Genomic DNA, 21,028 nt, shown 5'->3' with positions numbered 1-21,028 from the left:
TACTCCCTAGCGTTTGAGGCTCTCTGAGGGGGCGCTGTGAACTGTTTATGTATGTGCTGTTATGTTTGCGTGCCATTGTATGTTCGTTCTTAGTACCTGCACTGATGTACAGCACTTTGGTCAACGTGGGTTGCTTTTAAATGTGCTGTACAAATAAAATTGACTTGACTTGACTCCTCAACTTACGATGGGGTTACATAGAAACAGAGAAAATAGGTGCAGGACGGGGCCATTTGGCCCTTCGAGCCAGCACCACCATTCATTGAGATCATGGCTGCTCATTTACGCTCCGAGAAACCCATCGGAAACCGAAAATATCGTAAGTGGAAATGCATTGAATACACGTGATCTCGTGGCCGGCAGCGAACGGCGGCTCGCTAGCGTTTGCACCATCGCAAAGTCGAAATATCGCAAGTCCAAGCATCGTAAGTTTAGTTTAGAGATACAGGCCCTTCGGCCCGCCGAGTCTGCTCTGACCAGCGATCCCCGCACACTAACACTATCCCACACACACTGGGACAATTTACACTTGTACCAAAGCCAATTAACCCGCACGTCTTCGGAGTGTGGGAGGAAACCGGAGCACCCGGAGACAACCCACGCAGGTCACGGGGAGAACGTGCAAACTCCGTACAGACAGCGCCCGTAGTTGGGATGGAACCCGGGTCTCCGGCGTTGTGAGGCAGCAACTCTTCCGCTGCGCGGTATTTGACAGTAAGCCGGAGAGCACCTGCATTCTAGTCTGGCGCTGATTCATGTGACGGCAATGTCATAGGTGATAGGAGCAGAATCAGGCCATTCGACCCATCAAGTCTACCCCGCCATTCGATCACGGCTGATCCGTCTCTCCTTCCTGACCCCATTCTCCTGCCTCCTCCCCATAACCTCCTGCCACCCGCACTGTATTGTCCACAGAGGAGGGAACGGGGAAGGGACCAAGCGAATGAGCACGTGGTGGAGGAGGCGAGAGGTGGGGCCTACCTTCCTCATCATGTGAGCCGCAGCCTGCCAGCCCCGCGTCCCGATGTGCTTGTTGAAGGAGATATTCAGCTGGGTGGCCGACTCGTAGTATTCTATCATGTCAAACAATGCCGACGCACCCTAAAGGAAAGCACAGGAAACGTCAGCCGGCAAACTCTTCAGAAAAGAAAATTGGTAAAATGAAAGCTGGAAAAGGCCACGCCCGCGCTGAAATCTGCAGCTCACATTTTACATTAGCTCTATCTATTTCCATGTATGCCCACAAGGCAAAGATAGACACAAAATGCTGGAGTAACTCAGCGGGACAGGCAGCATCTCTGGAGAGAAGGAATGGGTGACGTTTCAGGTCGAGACAAAGTCCCACCCCCTCCCCTGACATCAGTCTGAAGAAGGGTCTCGACCCGAAACGTCACCCATTCCTTCTATCCAGAGATGCTGCCTGATCCAGTGAATTACTCCAGCATTTTGTGTCTACCTTCAATTTAAACCAGCATCTGCAGTTCTTTCCTACACAATTAAGATCGCATTAGTTCAAATGGGTGGCTAATAGCTCTTCAAAAATAGACACAAAGTGCTGGAATAATAATACACAAAGGGCGGTGGGTGTGTGGAACGAGCTGGCGGAATAGGTAGTTGAAGCAGGTACTATTGCAACGTTTAAGAAACATTTGGACAGGTACACGGATAGGACAGGTTCAGAGGGATACGGGCCAAATGTACGCAGGTGGGGCTAGTCATATGGTCATAAGGAATATGGTGATAAGAAACTAAACAACAGATGGCACCAGGGCACCACCTGCCTTATACAACCTGGAAAGCCCTAAACCGCCTCCACACTGGAGTGGGACGTTGCCGACTCGACCTGAAGGAGTGGGGCTTCTCGGACTCTGACAAGTGCAACTGTGGAGAGGTGCAGACAATGGCCCACCCGCTGACTTGCAGCGGAGAGGCGTGCACTGCGGACGATCTCCGCAGAGGCACGGATGTGGCACTGGCTGCGGCAAAGCCATGGCAGAACGTTGACTGACACACGAGCGGAAAGAAAAGGAATAGGAGTTGAATTAGGCCACTCGGCCCATCAAGTCTACTCCACCGTTCAATCATGGCTGATCTGTCTCTCCCTCCTAACCCCATTCTCCTGCCTTCTCCCCATAACCTCTGACACACGCACTAATCAAGACCGGTGTAGATGGGGCATGTTGGTCGGCGTGGGCAAGTTGGGCTGAAGGGCCAGTTTCCGGGCAGCATGACTTTATGACTCCAGTGTCTAGGTTGGCAATGAGCTTCTGTGGGCTACTCAGCAGATGGGGCAACACTTGCAAGAACCACGCACCCCCACTGTGTCAGGGCTGGGAGCACAAAGGAGTTGCAGTATTCATGAAGAGAAGGGCTTTATCCACGTGCCAGCTGAGCAGGCAGGAATCCATGATGAAGGGCACTCACACACACAACAATAGCAAGACACTTGTTTAACTTGGCAGCAATAGACTTGTGTAAATTGGTTGAAACTTGGCCATAAAAACACAACGTACCATAGCATTAATGTACAATTACATGAAGAAAGACAGCAGCCAAACGAAATATGGTAACTAAAAATCCACAAAGGAGGTTCATATATTTGTAAAAATATTTAAACAGCTCACATCTTCATCCAGGCTGGTTGCCTCCAAGTCCACCAGCTTGAACTGAACCCGTTTGAAAACCTCCTCCAAGGCCTCCGAACCTTTGTAGTCCAATTTCTCCCCTGAAAAAAAAAGAAACTACTTTTGTATGGACCCAAAGATTTAATAAAGTATCAAGGGTTTGAATGGACCCAAATATTTCATAAAGTACCAAAGATTTAACAAGGTATCACAAAATGCTGGAGTAACTCAGCAAGTCAGGCAGCATCTAGGAGAGAGGGCCGGGCAGCATCTCTGGAGAGAAGGAATGGGTAACGTTTCGGGTCAAGACCCTTCTTCATGTGAAAGTCGACTCGACTTATCTCTAAAATAATTACGCAAAACACAAGACTCAGTTAAATCTTTTTACTGAAACACCAAGGTGGGAGAAGACACAGAGACCTGAGTGTACTGTTGAAGAGTCTGAAGAAGGGTCTCGACCAGAAGCGTCACCCATTCCTTCTCTCCAGAGATGCTGCCCGACCCGCTGAGTTACTCCAGCATTTTGTGTCTACCTGCATTTCTCTGCCACTCAGTAGCAACTAGGCCAGAAGTCACTGGCAGTTTTTTTTCTCAGTGGCCCAATTTGTCTTCTCAGCAGCTGCCCTCCTTGGAGTCGGACCAATTCCAAACACTGCTTTTTTCTGTTGATCTTGGCAGTCGCATGGTGCTCCTTATATACGATGTATCATAAACAAGCTGTCAGTATTACACTGAAGACCACGAGCCTGACAGACAATAATGACACCAGTCATGCTCAGTGTACTACGCTGAAGGCAGAAGGCTATATTGCCACAGAGTGCCATTATTCCCCTGTTAAACATCCTTGCCATACACCGATGAGCCAAAACATTATGACCACCTGCCCAATATGCTGTTGGTCCTCCGTCTGCCGCCAAATCAGCGCTGACCCGCCGAGGCATGGACTCTATAAGACCCTGAAGGTGTCCTGTGGTATCTGGCATCACATTAGCAGCAGATCCTTTAGCAGCACCCCACAATCCTTGCTGTTTCAGAGATGCTCTGACCCAGTCGTCTGGCCATAACAATTTGGCCCTTGTCAAAGTCGCTCAGGTCTTCACTCCTGCCCATTTCTCCTGCATCCAACACGTCAACTTCAAGAACTGACTGTTCACTTGCTGCCTAATATGTCCCACCCCTTGACAGGTGCCATTGTAACAAGATAATGAATGTCATTCACTTCACCTGTCAGTGGTCATTATGCTCTGGCTCATCAGTGTATGCCCCCATTAAGCATTAAGATAGTGTCATAGTCACACAGCGTGGAAACGGGCCCTTCAGCCCAACTTGCCCACGCCGATCAAGATGCCCCATCTACGCTAGTCCCACCGGCCTGCGTTTGGCCGATACCCTTCCTATTTGGCCCTCGCCTATCCATGCACCTATCCAAACATCTTTTAAAGGTTGTGATAGTATCTGCCTCAACTACCTCCACTGGCACTCGTACTGTTCATCTACCTTCCCACCCTGTGAAAAAAAGGCAAAAGATAGACATCTAAGGCACGCAGTTTCAAAATATTCCGTCTTTAGATTTATATCAACATTTTAATTGCAGCTACCTCACATCTCCATAACCTTCGGCCAGTGGGCATTGTCCCTATTATTAATATCAGAGTGCTATTTTACTAATGCAAAACACAAAGTGCTGGAACAACTCAGCGGGTCAGGCAGCATCTGTGGAGGGAACGGAAAAATGTGCAGGAAAGAACTGCAGATGCTGGTTTAAATGGAAGGTAGACACAAAAAGCTGGAGTAACTCAGCGGGTCAGGCAGCATCTCCGGAGAGAAGGAACGGGAGACGTTTCGGGTCTGAAGAAGGGTCTCGACCAGAAACGTCGCCCATTCCTTCTCTCCAGGGAACGGATGGATTATGTTTCAGGTCAGGATTTTTGGGGGGGGGGGGGGGGGGGGGGGGGTAGTGAAAGAAAGCTGGAGAAGAGGGGTGGGGCAGGACAAAGCCTGGTAAATTATTTTAAGTGGGTTATTTTACTTGCTGCCTTACCCTTTAGATCCAGACAGTCCACTCTCTGCGCCAGATGCTTGAACTCCTGGAAAACAGGAAACATGACCATTAAGTACAAAAAAACAAAACTAATCTGCTTGTACAGAGTGGACACACAAAAGATCGCAGTTACTGGAATCTTGAGAAAAACACAAAGAGCTGGAGAAACTCAGCGGGGAGGGAACGGGCAGATAACGTTTTGGTAAATCTGAAGAAGAGTCTTGACTCAAAATGACACCCATCCATTCCCCCTCCACGTGTTGCCAGACATTGGGCAGGCAACAAGTGGAGGGGGAATGGTGGGTGACATTTTGAATCAAGACTCTGAGTTCATACGCTGAGTTCCTCCTGTATGTCAGGTCAAACAGTCGTACAGCACGGAAACAGGGCCTCCGGCCCAACTCGTCCCTGCCAACCAAAATACCCGATCGAAGCCAGTCCCATTTGCCCACGTTTGGCCCATATCCCTCCAAACCGTTCCTGAACATGTACCTGCCCTAGTGTCATTTAAACACAAAATGCTGGAGTAACTCAGCGGATCAGGCAGCATCTCGGGAGAGAAGGAATGGGTGATGTTTCGGGTCGAGACTCTTCTTCAGACTGATGTCCCGCCCCCTCCCCTGACATCAGTCTGAAGAAGGGTCTCGACCGGAAACGTCACCCATTCCTTCTCTCCAGAGATGCTGCCCGGCCCCCTCCCCTGAAGAAGGGTCTCGACCCGAAACGTCACCCATTCCTTCTCTCCAGAGATGCTGCCTGACCCGCTGAGTTACTCCAGCATTTGGTGTCTTCCTTCGATTTAAACCAGCATCGGCAGATTTTTTCCCCCCTATACCAGTGTCTTTTAAATGGTGTTATAGTACCTTTCAACAACCCCTCTGGTGATTTGCCACATTGTTATAGTGCCTTGGGGAGAGAAGGAGGGGGGAGAATGTTCCCAATCTCTTCGCAGTTTATGGCGAAATAAAACATAACACAAGCTAAATTAGAAACAACAAGTTTTTGAAAATCCTGCAGAGAAAAAGACTTTATTATTGAGAGTCTGAAATTCTCTCGCCCCATGTTCCTCCCTTCTCCCGATGGACACTGTTTTTTTAACACTTTTTTTTCAGCAAGACAGGATTGCTTGAGAATGCAATTGTTGTGTTCTACAATGTATTCCGAGCTCATGATACAGTCTCCTTTACAGTGGGGGCATTGAAACCACACTGAATGCATTCAAGAGAGAGCTAGATAGAGCTCTTAAGGAGAGCGGAGTCAGGGGGTACGGGGAGAAGGCAGGAACGGGGTACTGATTGAGAATGATCAGCCATGATCACATTGAATGGCGGTGCTGGCTCGAAGGGCCGAATGGCCTCCTCCTGCACCTATTGTCTATTGTGGATGATATACCTCATTGTACATTTCTGCTCATGTATAGCCCTGAGCTTCCTGAAGATAGACACAAAATGCTGGAGTAACAACGGGACAGGCAGCATCTCTGGAGAGAAGGAACAGGTGACGTTTTGGGTCAAGACCCTTCTTCAGACTGAGAGTCAGGGGAGAGGGGGCCCTGAGCTTGCTGTTATCAACCCTAATGTACCCCAGACTCCTGCATTGTTGAACCCAGAAGGCTGCACGATGCTGCATGGAATGCTGAGTTGATTAAACGTCCTTGGCACAGAGGAAGCATCTGAGGGATATGGGTGTGTAAATAACAGGCCATCAGAAGATTGGAGCTATGCGTGCAGATTGAAGAGAGCTGTACCATTATCAAATCATCCAGTACATGATCATTCCCCCCAATCAGCCATGTTGGTATCGTGGTGAGCACAGCTGCCCTCCAAGCAGATGCCCGACCATCGCATTGTGAACATGGTGGTGCAGCGGTAGAGTTGCTGCCTTACAGCGGCACAGACCCAGGGTCGATCATGATAGAGAGAGCTCTAGGGGCTAGTGGAATCAAGGGTTATGGGGAGAAGGCAGGCACAGGTTATTGATTGTGGATGATCAGCCATGATCACAATGAATGGCGGTGCTGGCTCAAAGTGCTGAATGGCCTCCTCCATTTTCTATGTTTCTATGACTATGGGACCACGAGTGCTGTCTGTACGGAGTTTGCACGTTCTCCATGTGACCGCGTGGGTTTTTCCCCGAGATCTTCGGTTTCCTCCCACATTCCAAAGACGTACAGGCTTGTAGGTTAATCGGCTTGGTATGAATGTAAATTGTCCCCAGTGTGTGTGGGATAGTGTTAGTGTGCGGGGATCGCTGGTCGGTGCGGACTCGGTGGGCCGAAGGGCTTGTTTCTGCGCACTATCTCTAAATAAAATTTTAGAGGGAGAATCCAAGACTATAAAAGGTTCACCACCAGGCAGAGGGGCTGTTGACATGGTGCGATGGAAAGTCAGGGGCTGCCAATCCACACACTCATGTCAGGGCACAGGAATCTGACAGGCCTGCATGACCAGTACACTCATGTGAGAAGGGGAATGTCACACGTTACTGCCACACTCCCCACAACAAGGCATTTACACGGCAGCTCACAAATTCTGCAGGAAACCGAGGAGAGGAAGGGACAAAGAATCGACAGCTTCAGGAAAGAGGAAAGAAAAATATTCTCCTCAGTAGCAGATATCAAGAAGTTATGACTCTCCCAGAGCCCAGAGGCATTCAGAACTTTTAACATGCTTTCCAGAGGCAGATTTATTTTTAAAGTTTGGCTTACGTTAAAGATACAGAATGGAAGCAGGCCCTTCGGCCCACCGAGTCCATGCTGACCACCAATCACCCACACACACTGAATCTGTTATCCCACTTCCTCATTCACTCTCCAGGGGCAATAATTACTTTTAAAGAGGCCAATCAACCTTTCAACCTGCACGTCTTTGGTGCACGGGTGGAAACCCATATGGCCATAGGGAGAAGGGTCACGACCTGAAACGTCGCGGACATTTCACCGTCCGGCGCGGGCGGCACTTCAATGTCGGGAGCCCCGCCCGCCCCGATGTGGCAACTCCAACAGCCTGACCACGGGAGAAGACGGCAGGGGAAGAGAAAATACATTCTGGCCTTCCATCACAGTGAGGAGGTGACTGGAGGAGACTCACTGTGATGGGTGTTGGTTTATGATTGTATGTGTTATTGCATTTTTTTTTAAATTTTTTTATTGGTCCTATTGTTGAACTGCGGGTAATTTTTCATTTCACTGCACATTTATGTGTATGTGACAAATAAATTGACTATTGATTCCTTCTCGCCAGAGATGCTGCCTGACCCGCTGAGTTACTCCGGCATTTTGCGTCTACCTTCGAAGGCAAGGTCACGTTGGACGCAGGCCAGACAAGCGCAATACCTCACAGGAGCCGAGACAAACCCATATTTATAGCTGCCGTGTCAACTCAGCACTCCAGAATCTTGTGACCAAGTGTAAACAACACTTCAGGCAGTCACACAATCAGCGACTGTGTGCTGTGTTGACAAGCGATAAGAGAGGAATTGCAAAGGCGTTTATCACCTGAACAGACTCGGAGCCTTGTGTTGAACCCAGGGCCGCACCTAGATGTTGGAATGCAGGTGGGAACTGAAACACTGACATACTTCGCAAAATGCCTCACTGATTCAACCTTGAGTTGCACAAGGAATGGCTGGATAAGGTGAGCGAGCCTCTCGTGTCATCACTGTTCACTCAGGTCACGGCCGATCCTTTACCTCAGCACCACATACCTGCACTGGCCCGTGTACCTCCCGCCTCACCTCAAATCTGACACTTAGTTCAGTGTACAGATACAGCGTGGAGACAGACCCTTCGGTCCACCAAGTCCGCGCCGACCAGCGACCCCCCCCCGCACGCTGGCTACATCCGGCACACCAGGGACAAGAGCTGGATAGAGCGCTTAAGGATAGCGGAGTCAGGGGGTATGGGGAGAAGGCAGGAACGGGGTACTGATTGAGAATGATCAGCCATGATCACATTGAATGGCGGTGCTGGCTCGAAGGGCCAAATGGCCTCCTCCTGCACCCATTGTCTATTGTCTATTGACAATTTACAGAAGCCAATTAACCCACAAACCTGCACGTCCTTGGAATGTGGGAGGAGTGTTTCCTATTCACCCAAATTACCCAAATTCAGGAAAAGACGTGTGGGGAGATTAGTCTGAATTGGGCTGTGAGACCTCCTTGATCTCATCTCACACATTGAACTCACTTAGCCAGCCGGAAGCCGTTCCCACTCTGAGTAGAAGCTGCATCCACAGTCAAAGACAGAACGGAACATGTCCGTCCGACCGACTGCTTCTCCTGCTTTCTGCTACTATCCAGACCTGATGCCTGGTAACTTCCTCACCCTCATCGGGCGATACCCTGCTCGGGTCTCCTGACCTTTCCCGAGGAGCAGTGGGTGACGAGTGATTAGACACTCAGCATGTGACCTCGACAGTGAACAAGCCGCTATAGGGAGAACGTGCAAACTCCACACAAACAGCACCCGAGGTCATGAAAAGGGTCCCGACACAAAACGTCGCCCATCCCTTTTCTCCAGAGATGCCGCCTGACCCACTGAGTTACTCCAGTGTCTATCTTAGAATCGAACCCGGGTCTCCGGCGCTGTAAGGCAGCAACTCACTTCTTATTAATCTCCAAAAACTCAACAAGATTTTAGAATTTCACCCATAGCAATCGGATGCGCAGCGGTAGAGTTGCTGCTTTACAGCGAATGCAGCGCCGGAGACTCAGGTTCGATCCTGACTACGGGTGCTGCACTGTAAGGAGTTTGTACGTTCTCCCCGTGACCTGCGTGGGTTTTCTCCGAGATCTTCGGTTTCCTCCCACACTCCAAAGACGTACAGGTATGTAGGTTAATTGGCTGGGTAAATGTAAAAATTGTCCCTAGTGGGTGTAGGTAGGATAGTGTTAATGTGCGGGGATCGCTGGGCGGCACGGACTTGGAGGGCCGAAAAGGCCTGTTTCCGGCTGTATATATATGATGATGATGATGATGATGCCACAACCTGGTTGTGTGATGTAGGGAGAAGCATCTTTATATCTCAAGCATTTATCTAACCACCAACCGAACAAAACCATCCCCCTCACCTGTATCCACCTATAACTTGCCAGCCTTTGTCCTGCCCCCAATCTGTGATATCAGACATTGGAGTGGAATTAGGCCATTAAGAAACATAGAAAATAGGTGCAGCAGGAGGCCATTTGGCCCTTAGAGCCAGCACCGCCATTCATTGTGATCATCTACAATCAGTAACCTGTGCCTGCCTTCTTCTCCCCATACCCCTTGATTCCACTAGCCCCTAGAGCTCTATCTAACTCTCTTTTAAATTCATCCAGTGATTTGGCCTCCACTGCCTTCTGTAGCAGAGAATTCCACAAATTCACAACTCTCTGGGTGAAAGAGTTTCTTCTCACCTCAGTTTTAAATGACCTCCCCTTTATTCTTAGACTGTGTGACCCCTGGTTCAGGACTCCCCCAACATTGGGAATATTTTTCCTGCATCTAGCTTGTCCAGTCCTTTTATAATTTTATACCTTTATTTGGCCCATCGAGTCTGCTCCGCCAATTGATCATGACTGATCTATTTTCCCCCCTCAACCCCATTTTCCTGCCTTCTCCTCATAATCTTTGACGCCCTTACTAATCAAGAACTAATAGAGAACCTGCTTTAGAAATACCCATTGGTTTGGCCTCAACAGGTGTCTGTGGCGATGAATTTGTCAGATTCACTACCCTCTTTTCCAACGCTCTCCCCCCTACTACAATCAGCCTGAAGAAAGCCCTGACCTGCAACAGCCCCTGAGCAGGTCTCCCAGTGCTTAATGCAGGAACAAGGAGCTTAAGGATAGCGGAGTCAGGGGGTACGGGGAGAAGGCAGGAACGGGGTACCGATCGAGAATGATCAGCCATGATCACATTGAATGGTGGTGCTGGCTCGAAGGGCCGAATCCTGCACCTATTGTCTATTGCAGATGCTGGTTTACAAAAAAAAGTGCTGGTTTAACTCAGAGAGTCAGGCAGCATCCCTGGCGAGCATGGACAGATGACGATTCGGGTCGGGACTCTGGTCCAGTGCAGCCTGACCCGCTGAGTTACTCCAGCACTTTGAGTGTGCGTATTCTTTTAGTTGGAGGGGTAAGATCTCTGTTCCAAATGGAAAGGCCGCCAGCTTACGTTCCAGCGCACCGCTGCAGAAGGGCAGGCTATCAGTTTCATGCACGTCCTCCCGCCTTACCCCACACTGATTAATGGCAGTGAACCCTGGTCCACAAATCACTTTCCATCAATGATCACTGAATCGTGAAGAGCAGAAGGAACAGGGGCTGACTTTTGCCTTGCTGAAGCCAAGGCCAACTGCAGTTCATTTAATGTCAACCCCCTGCTGAGCTCGGCTATTACAGAACGGTCTGGCCCACAACACAGCCTGGGTTCAACATGAAAAAACAAGGAGATTATTTAGCAAGTCCTGCCATTTAATGAAATATAGTTGATCTGTGCCCTGTCTCCATAAACCTCCCCCCACCTCATCTCATTTATCCCTTAATACCTCAGGTCAGCAAAAAGCCATTAATCTCAGATTTAGAACTTTATAGCAGACCCTGCAATGGCCACTGGAAGGATGTGTCCCATTTCTACCACCCACATTGTGTATTAAAGTGTTAACCCATTGGCAACCACAGGATCAGCTTGCTGCAACTAAGTGACCTTCACTGGAGCAGGTCAATGAATTAAAGAAACACGATGATCAGTAATACTGACCAACGAGATAAAATATGATTAGTACGGGTGTCAGGGGTTATGGGGAGAAGGCAGGAGAATGGGGCCACAGAACCAGGGGCCATAGTTAAAGAATAAGGGGTAGGTCATTTTGAACGGAGATGAGGAAAAACTTTTTCACTCAGAGAGTTGTGAATTGTGGAATTCTCTGCCTCAGAAGGCAGTGGAGGCCAATCTCTGGATGCTTTCAAGAGAGAGTTAGATAGAGCTCTTAAAGATAGCGGAGTCAAGGGATATGGGGAGAAGGCAGGAACGGGGTACTGATTGTGGATGATCAGCCATGATCACAGTGAATGGCGGTGCTGGCTCGAAGGGCCGAATGGTCTCCTCCAGCACCTATTGTTTAAAATGGGGTTAGGTGGGAGAGATAGATCAGGCATGAATGAATGGCTGAGAAGACTTGATGGGCCGAATGGCCTAATTCTGCTGCTCTCAATAATAGAAACATAGAAAATAGGTGCAGGAGAGGGCCATTTGGCCCTTCGAGCCAGCACCACCATCCATTCATCTGTCATGCATCTGCCCACTGAATGTGAAAATATGCCAAATGACCCAAGGCCCAAATAAACTAGGCCCAAGCGTCAACCATTCAAATACAACAAGGGCTCAATCCTCTCAAAATATGCCACATTTAAGCACCGTCTTATGTTGATCTCTCTCATTCTGGTGACATATAATACAATTCTGATTTCTACGCAATTGTGCGTGGCATCTTACGGCACCCACCCCCTGCCCCTGCCCCCTGCCCCCTGCCAGGGAGTGCTGGTAATGGTCAGGCTTACTTGGATCTGTTTGAGCAGCTTGTTAATCGGCTTGCAGTTCAGCTTCTGACAGGCCTTCCTGTAGGCGGCAATAATCTCCTCTACCGTCACGTTCTGAGCTGCAGGAGAAACACACAGGGGCTCATCAACTCCATACAACAAACCATTTTCATCATTGCTTACAGGACGTTGGGTGTTGCTCGGAAGCATAGAAAATGGTGGGCGCAGCGGTAGAGTTGCGGCCTTGCAGCGCCAGAGGCCCGGGTTCGATCAGAACTACGGGTGCTTTCTGCACGGAGTTTGTACGTTTTCCTTGTGTCTGCATGGGTTTTCTCCGGGTGCTCCGGTTTCCTCGCACACTACAAAGACACACAGGTTTGTAGTTTAATTGGCTACTGTGAATTGTCCCTAGTGTGTGGGATAGAACTAGCTTACGAGTGATCGCTGGTCAGCGTGAACTCGGTGGGCCGAAGGGCCTGTTTCCATGCTGTACCTAAACTAAACACTCAGCAGGTCAGGCAGTATCTCTGGAAAGCCAAACACAGTTAATATTTAGGCCAAACAATGAATCAGACAACATCCATGGAAAGAGAAACAGTTAACGTTTCAGGTGGAAAGGTTACGGTTTTCACCTGAAAGGTTAACTGTTTCTTTGTCCATGGACGCTGACTCCCCTGTTGAGTATTTCCAGTGTTGTTTTGTTTAAATTTTCATCCTTTGTTTAATAGCGTAATGTCTTTATACCAGACAATGGTGTGGAGTAGCTGACAGTACCTCTGGAGAACAAGGTCAGGCAATGTTTCAGTTTGAGGCTCCAGACTCCTGACCCAAAATATTGCCTGTCCATTCCCTCCACAGATGCTGCCTGGCCCGCTGAGTTACTCCAGCACTTTGTGCTTTGCTCAAGACTCCAGCATCTGAAGATTCTTGTTGCTCCACCTGACAGTGTCTGATGTTTTTCTTTAGAGTAACTTTCCTGATGGGGAAAAGTCCTCCATTTCTCTTGTTTCACAAAGAGATTGATGTCCTGTTGGCCAGTGCTTTGGGAGGAGAGTATATTTTGTTACTGCACTAAAGACTTAACATTCCCACTCATTTGCAAGCACTCTCACCCAAAGCCAAACGTTCACGTGAACTCCTGGGATCCAAACATGAATCTATAACATAAATTACAAAAGCATAAAGCAGAGCGTTGAAGCCTAGCCCAGACCAGCACGCAAACCTACCTCACTACCATCGTCTCCATCTACACCTCACGCTGCCTCGGCAAGGCCAGCAGCATAATCAAGGACCAGTCCCACCCCGGCCACTCCCTCTTCTCCCCTCTCCCATCAGGCAAGAGGTACAGAAGTTTGAAAACTCACACCTCCAGATTGAGGGACAGTTTGTTCCCGGCTGTTATCAGGCAACTGAACCGTCCTCTCACCAGCTCGAGTGCAGTCCTGACCTCCCATCTACCTCATTGGAGACTGGAGGACTATCTTTAATAGGACTTTATCTTGCACTAAATGTTCTACCCGTTATCCTTTATCTATACACTGGTCGGCTTGATTGTAATCAAGCATCTTCTTTTCTTTGACTGGTTAGCACGCAACAAAAAGCTTTTCACTGTACCTCGGTGCACGTGCCAATAATAACCTAGACTAAATATGCTGTTACACGGTTCAGTATTGAGCAAGTGGCACAGTGGCGCAGCGGTAGAGTTGCTGCCTTACAGCGAATGCAGCGCCGGAGACTCAGGTTCGATCCTGACTACGGGCGCCATCTATACGGAGTTTGTACGTTCTCCCCGTGACCTGCGTGGGTTTTCTCCGAGATCTTCGGTTTCCTCCCACACTCCAAAGACGTACAGGTATGTAGGTTAATTGACTGGGTAAATGTAAAAATTGTCCCTGGTGTGTGTAGGATAGTGTTAGTGTGCGGGGATCGCTGGGCGGCGCGGACTCAGTGGGCCGAAGGGCCTGTTTCCGCGCTGTATCTCTAAATCTAAAAAATGCACCTGTCAGGAGTTAAATAAAATGTTCATGTTTTATGTCTACCTTTTACGTCTACCTGCTCTCACAGTCATGAATAAACCAGATTATCTCATCGTTAATCCTTTTACTGTAGTAGTAAATTGGCAACTAAGTTTGATCAGCCATGAAGCCCGGATCTGTTAAGATCAGAGGGCCTTTGTGGTGAATGAATTGTAGAAAATGGTACACAGGGGACGACAAAATGGCAAAGCCCGTGACTCAACATGATTCTTGAAAGGAAGCTTACGTTGAGCTTTAAACTCAAGACCGTCGGTGCTGAGTGTGAAACTGACCCGTTAAAGTGTGCCAAAGCCAACTGTACCATTGAGTGGAAAAGATGAGCTTAGAAAAAAGCAACATGATGACTCAGTCTGCTGGCAATGGCTGAGATGTGACACACACACACACATAGGGGCGCCAACTGTCCCATATTAGCCGGGACATCCCGTATTTGGGGCTAAATTAGTTTGTCCCATACGGGACCGCCCTTGTCCCGTATTGCTGGGGATGCCAACTTCCTCACTCCCAAATACGGGACAAGGTGACGTCACCGCCCCGCGCCCCACGTGACCTCACCCTGCCAGTGGCCACGTGCTCCCGCTCCACCAATGGCGGCTGCCATTGGTGGAGCGGGAGCACGTGGCCGCTGGCTGGGTGAGGTCACGTGGGGCGGGGGGGGGGGGGGGGCGGTGACGTCACCCTTTGTCCCTTATTTGGGAGCGAGGAAGTTGGCAACCCGTACTACACACACAACACAAAGTTTGTAGAAGCTGAACCTTTTTGCTTTGCCGTGCATGGATATGTTTAGTTTAGTTTATTGTCACGTGTACCGAGGTACAGTGAAAAGCTTTTTTGTTGCGTGCTATCCAGTCAGCGGAAAGACTAAACATGATTACAATCAAGCCATCCACAATGTACAGATACAGCACAAAGTGAATAATGGCTGTGCAAAATAAAGTCCAATAAAGTCTGATTAAATATTGCCCTAGGGTCTCCAATAAGGTCGATGGCATGTCTCTAAATAGAATGGTTCAGTTGCCTGAAAACAGCTGGGAAGAAAATATCCTCGAATCTAGAGGTGTGCGTTTTCACACTTCTGTACCTCTTGCCTGATGGGAGAGGGGAGAAGAGGGAGTGGCCGGGGTGAGACTGGTCCTTGATTGTGCTGCTGGCCTTGCCGAGGCAGCGTGAGGTGTAGACGGAGTGAATGGGAGGGTTAGTTTGTGCGACGGTCTGTGCTGTGCCTACAATTCTTTGCAATTTCTTGGTGGTCTTGGATGGAGGATGGTCTTGTAGCTGTTCCCAAACCATGCTGGGATGCATCCCGATAAAATGCTTCCAACGACACACCTGTAGACGTTGCTGAGAGCTGTTGGGTACATATGTCAATACACAATGTGATTTTACTCTAGAGTTTAGAGATACAGCAAGGAAACAGGACCTTCAGCCCAGCGAGTATCAGCGATCACCCCTTAAACTAGCACTATCCAACACACTGGGACAAATTACATTTTTAACTGAAGCCAATTAACCTATAAACCTCTACGTCTTTGGAATGTGGGAGGAAACCAGATCACCCGGAGAAAACCCACGAGGTCACAGGTTTAAAAACTGTGTACAGACAGCACCCGTAGTCAGGATCGAACACGGATCTCTGGCGCTGTAAAGCAGCAACCCTAGTGATGGTTAACCTGCCGTGAACTAAGAACTGGGAAGTATTTTCATTCTGAATTGTTGCATCTTTGAAAACTATTCTATTTATCGTGAGTTCCAGAGAAGTCAGCTTCTAAAATAAGTTACAGCAGATTAATATGTCTGTTGTTAATAAGTTTTTTAAATTACATTTCTCTTGCACTCACACATCCGTCAGCCTCGCCTTGTGCTTGTTTGCACTTAGAATTCGTGATCTAAAGTTTGCAAAAGGGCGAGATTACATTCAAAGGCTATCAGCGCCAGCTCCATTTGAAATTGTGAGCATCTTAAACAAATGTTCCATTGCGACCTGCAAACACAACGGGTTGAAAAGACATTTCCAATCAGTTCTACTGAACTGCAATAATTTGTTAGGGAAAAAATCCCTAACTGCGGCTGCGGCTCTCTGGCAGTCTGTTTGTCTTTTTTTTGTGTGTGTCGGTGTTGGGATGGTTTTTGTTTCTGTTTTTGGCTGTGTATGTGTGGGGGGTGTGGGGGGGACCTTTCTTTTATTGGGTCTCTTCCGGGGGCGCAGCTCGGCCGCGGGGCCCCCGCTGGACTTAACATCGCCGGCGCGGCTCAGCCGCGGGACCTAACAGTGCCCGGCGTGGCTCGGCCGCGGGGCCTTCCATCGCCCAGTATGGCCGCGGGACGGTTCAGTGCTCAGTGCGGCTCGGCCGCGGGGCCTTCCATCGCCCGGTGCGGCTCGGCCGCTGGACTTAACATCGCCGGCGCGGCTCGGCTGCGGGACGTTTCAGTGCCCGGTGCGGCTCGGCTGCTGGACTTAACATCGCCGGCGCGGCTCGGCTGCGGGACGTTTCAGTGCCCGGTGCGGCTCGGCTGCGGGACTTAACATCGCCGGCGCGGCTTGGCTGCGGGACGTTTCAGTGCCCGGTGCGGCTCGGCCGCTGGACTTAACATCGCCGGCGCAGCTTGGCCGCGTGACGTTTCAGTGCCAGGTGCGGCTCAGCCGCTGGACTTAACATCGCCGGCGCGGCTTGGCCGCGGGACGTTTCAGTGTCCGGTGCGGCTCGGCTGCGGGACTTAGCAGCGGCCGCGGTGCCTTCCATCGCCCGGCGCGGCTCGGCCGCTGGACTTAACATCGCCGGCGCGGCTCGGCCGCGGGACGTTTCAGTGCCCGGTGTGGCTCGGCCGCGGGGGCTGTGCGTGTCGGTTGCCTCGGTAGGGGACGAGCTGCCTGTCCGTGGGCGCGGGGGGGAAGAGAGTGGAAGTTTTGTTGCCTTCCATCACAGTGAGGGGGTGTTTGGAGTCACTGTGATGGATGTTGGTGTTGGGGTCGTGTGTCCTGTGTTCTTTTCTTTTTTGCTGTGTCTTGTGACTGCTGAAATTTCGTTCGGTATTTATACCGAATGACAATAAAGTTCTGTTATACTGTTATAAATGGTGGAGTAACTCAGCGGGTCAGGCAGCATCTCTGGAGAGAAGAAATGGGTGACGTTTCGGGTCGAGACCCTTCTTCGACTGATGTTTCGGGTCCCTGACATCAGTCTGAAGAAGGGTCTCGACCTGAAATGTCGCCCATTCCTTCTCTCCAGAGATACTGCCCAGCCCCTTCCCCTGACATCAGTCTGAAGAAGGGTCTTGGCCCGAACCGTCGCCCATTCCTTCTCTCCCAAGATGCTGCCTGACCCGCTGAGTGACTCCAGCATTTTGTGTCTACCTTCGGGTTGAGATCCGTGTGTGTGTTGGGTCGGCTTGCACTGGGGCGGCCCGGTTCAGGCCATTTTACCGCAAGACAGGGGCCACGGGTAAGCGAGTGCAAGGGTGACACGAGATACAGGCGGAGGGCTCACGTCCACATCCGTCGGCAGCTCAGGTGTCCGATCCGCCAGTGGTGCACAAGAACATCCCTCGGAGTACACATGAAGAGCAGTGACCCCATTAAACATGAACTGCGGCAGCTGCATTTCTGTTCCCCTCCGGCTGGGGAGGCTAAGAATAGAGCCACGTGCTCAGGATAAAGGGCACACCATCAGGACTGAATTAAGGAGGCGTTTCTTTACAGAGAGAGTTGACAATCCAAGGCATTCTCTGATCCAGGCAGCTTTAGTTTTACAGATGCCGCGGGGAAACAGACCCTTCGGTCCAACCGAGTCCGCAAGGACCAGCGATCACCAAGCACTATCCCACGCACAAGGGACAATTTACAATTTTACTGAAGCCAATTAACCTACAAACCTGCACGACTTTGAAGTGCGGGAGGAAACCGGAGCACCCGGAGAAAACCCACGCTGTCACAGGAAGAACGTGTAAACTCCGCACAGACAGCACCCGTAGTTAGGATGGAACCCGGGTCTCTGATAGCAACTCGACCACTGCGCCACCGTGCCACACTGTGGATGATCAGCCATTTAGTATTTTCAAGGAACAAACACTGATAAATATTTGGACATCAAGGAAATGAGGATCTGGCAAGAAAATCACTAGAATTCAGCCACGATCTTATGGTTCAAAAAGATCATCTTCCTCTGGTTTATATTTGCACGGAACATGTTTTCTTTCTATGTTTCAAATGCTACTCCTAGTTTATTGACATTAATACTCATCAGCTTCTTATTTAGAACATAGAACAGTATAGCATAGGAACAGACATTCCGCCCCACAATGTTTGTACTGAACACGATGCCAAATTCAACTGATCTCATCTGCCTGGACATGATCCATGTCCCTCCATTCCCTGCAATTCCATGTGCCTATCTGAAAGCCTCTTCAAACATCACTTTCGTATCTATCTCCACCACCACCTCAGGTTCCAGGCTCCTGCCTAAAACTACTGGAGTTTAGAAGGGTGAGAGGGGATCTTATGGAGACGTATAAAATTATGAAAGGACTGGACAAGCTAGAAGCAGGAAAAATGTTCCCAATGTTGGGGGAGTCCAGAACCAGGGGCCACACAGTCTAAGAATAAAGGGGAGGCCATTTAAAACTGAGGTGAGAAGAAACTTTTTCACCCAGAGAGTTGTGAATTTGTGGAATTCTCTGCCACAGAGGGCAGTGGAGGCCAATTCACTGGATGAATTTAAAAGAGAGTTAGATAGAGCTCTGGGGGCTAGTGGAATCAAGGGGTATGGGGAGAAGGCAGGCACGGGTTACTGATTGTGGATTATCAGCCATGATCACAATGAATGGCGGTGCTGGCTCGAAGGGCCAAATGGCCTCCTCCTGCACCTATTGTCTATGTTTGTGTGTTTCTTTGGCCCGCACATATCCATTAAACTTTGCCCCTCACACCTTGTAGCTGTGCCCTCTGGTGTTGCACACTGGGGAAAAGGTTCTGACTGTTCTCCCTATCTAAGCCCCTCATCATTTTATATACATCTATATACATTACATACCTCCCATCAGGCACCGAGAGATTATCTATCCCACGGGTATTTAACCCATTCATTACCAGAAACACATACATCAGAATTCCTTTTTGGGCTTCTTGTCCTTGCAGTCAGTCAGCCCCCCATGATTCATACTATCTCACTCATTTCGCACGAGGCTTCGGACAGTCGGCAGCGGCGACTGCGGACGGTTCAACAGCCCCGACCGCGGGTGAACACAAAGAGGAAGCTGATTGAACTTTATTGCCTTCCATCACAGTAGGGAACGTGGAATCCGCTGTGGTGGATGTCTATATTAAATTTTATTTTACGTGGCTGTGTGTCTTGTTGCTTTTCACTTAGTAGGACTGCATGGTAAGTCAAATGTCACTGTGCCTTAATTGGTACGTGTGACAATTAAATTGAATCTTGAATTTCAACATTGGTAGTGACCTGCACTGGAAGTCACTGCACTGATGAGACCCGATTGAACCTGCTGAGTGCTAATGAAGAAGCGGCAGCATTGACAAACACTGCTCTTTTGGCTTCTGGCCAAGCTGCCCCAAGGGGTAAGTTGCGCAAAGATAAAATGAATAACAAATCAATAAAAAGAAAGAATGACAACGTAGTGGCAATGACATAGGACGAGCAGACCTGGGCAATTTTGGATTCATTAAGCCTTCCTAGAGCAGGGGAATCAATTAAATAAATCCACAGTAAGGCAATAATGGTGACTACTAAACCGACGGACAACCATGAAAACACATTCAGTTTATGAATGCCAAATGGGGGGTGAAATCTGCTGTTCCTACACAAGTCTCGCCTATATGCAAGCCAGATTCGTAGTAATGTGGGCAACTCTTCATTTAGGGTTGCCAACTGTCCCATATTAGCCGGGAAATCCTGTGTTTTTGGGCTAAATTAGTTTGTCCTGTACGGGACCACCCATGTCCCGTATTGGTAGGGTTGCCAACTTCCTCACTCCCAAATAAGGGACAAAGGGTGACGTCACCGCCCCACGTGACCTTACCCAGCCAGCGGCCACATGCTCCCGCTCCACCAATGGCAGCCGCTGTTGAGCCTGTTTCAATGTTTGTACCTCTAAACAAAACTACAGTAAAGTTCATAGTGGTGAACTTAATGTGGTGTTCCATTCACGAACATGCTGTGAATGAATTAAAAACAAAAACTAAATGAAGAGACCATTTCTGAAATGCATTGTGTAGGAACGAACTGCAGATGCTGGTTTAAAATCAAAGATAGACGCAAAATGCTGGAGTAACTCAGCGAGAGAGAAGGAATGGATGACGTTTTGGTTTGAAGAAACGTCACCCATTCCTTCTCTCCAGAGATGCTGTCTGTCCCGCTGAGTTACTCCAGCATTTTGTGTCTATCTGAAATGCATTGCTCAGTCTAGTGGCAAATACTCAGTCCAGGCGTTTTTATGTCTGGGGCAATTTCCTCGACTCGCTGAGGCGGCCAGTGTCACTTGGGCACCGCTGTCTCTGGATTGCCACGGCCATCACAGCCTGGATCAGCAACTCCAAGGGCCAGGAACGAAGGAGATTGCAAGAAGTGGTGGACACCACCCGATCCATCATGGGTACTGACCTCCCCACCATCGAAGAGATCTCTAAGTGATGCCGTATCAAAAAGGGCGCCAGAATCATCGAGGATCCACACCACCCTGGCCGCCCTCTCATTTCACTCCTTCAATCTTAGTCTAATGTGGTTTGAAATGTACCACATTATCTGACCCCATCTACACCCGCACCAGGCAACGGGATCCAGAGACTAACCCTTCAC

General features: G+C 49.3%; 1 protein-coding gene across 1 annotated transcript in view; it reads right to left on the bottom strand.

The window, feature by feature from the left end:
- The window catches only part of LOC144611683 (protein phosphatase 1 regulatory subunit 37-like), a 43,644-nt gene that overhangs the window by 16,503 nt on the left and 6,113 nt on the right, over nucleotides 1-21,028 (bottom strand). Inside the window, exons 2-5 of the mRNA XM_078430902.1 lie at nucleotides 12,208-12,305; nucleotides 4,666-4,711; nucleotides 2,625-2,725; nucleotides 982-1,101 (exon numbers count right to left, since the gene is read on the bottom strand). Of these exons, the coding sequence (XP_078287028.1) occupies nucleotides 982-1,101; nucleotides 2,625-2,725; nucleotides 4,666-4,711; nucleotides 12,208-12,305 (365 nt within the window). The remainder of the gene's footprint in view (nucleotides 1-981; nucleotides 1,102-2,624; nucleotides 2,726-4,665; nucleotides 4,712-12,207; nucleotides 12,306-21,028) is intronic.

Source organism: Rhinoraja longicauda, chromosome 41 (genome assembly GCF_053455715.1).
Source record: "Rhinoraja longicauda isolate Sanriku21f chromosome 41, sRhiLon1.1, whole genome shotgun sequence".
NCBI classification, from domain to species: Eukaryota; Metazoa; Chordata; class Chondrichthyes; order Rajiformes; family Arhynchobatidae; genus Rhinoraja; species Rhinoraja longicauda.
This window is presented reverse-complemented; position numbering and strand designations above follow the sequence as displayed.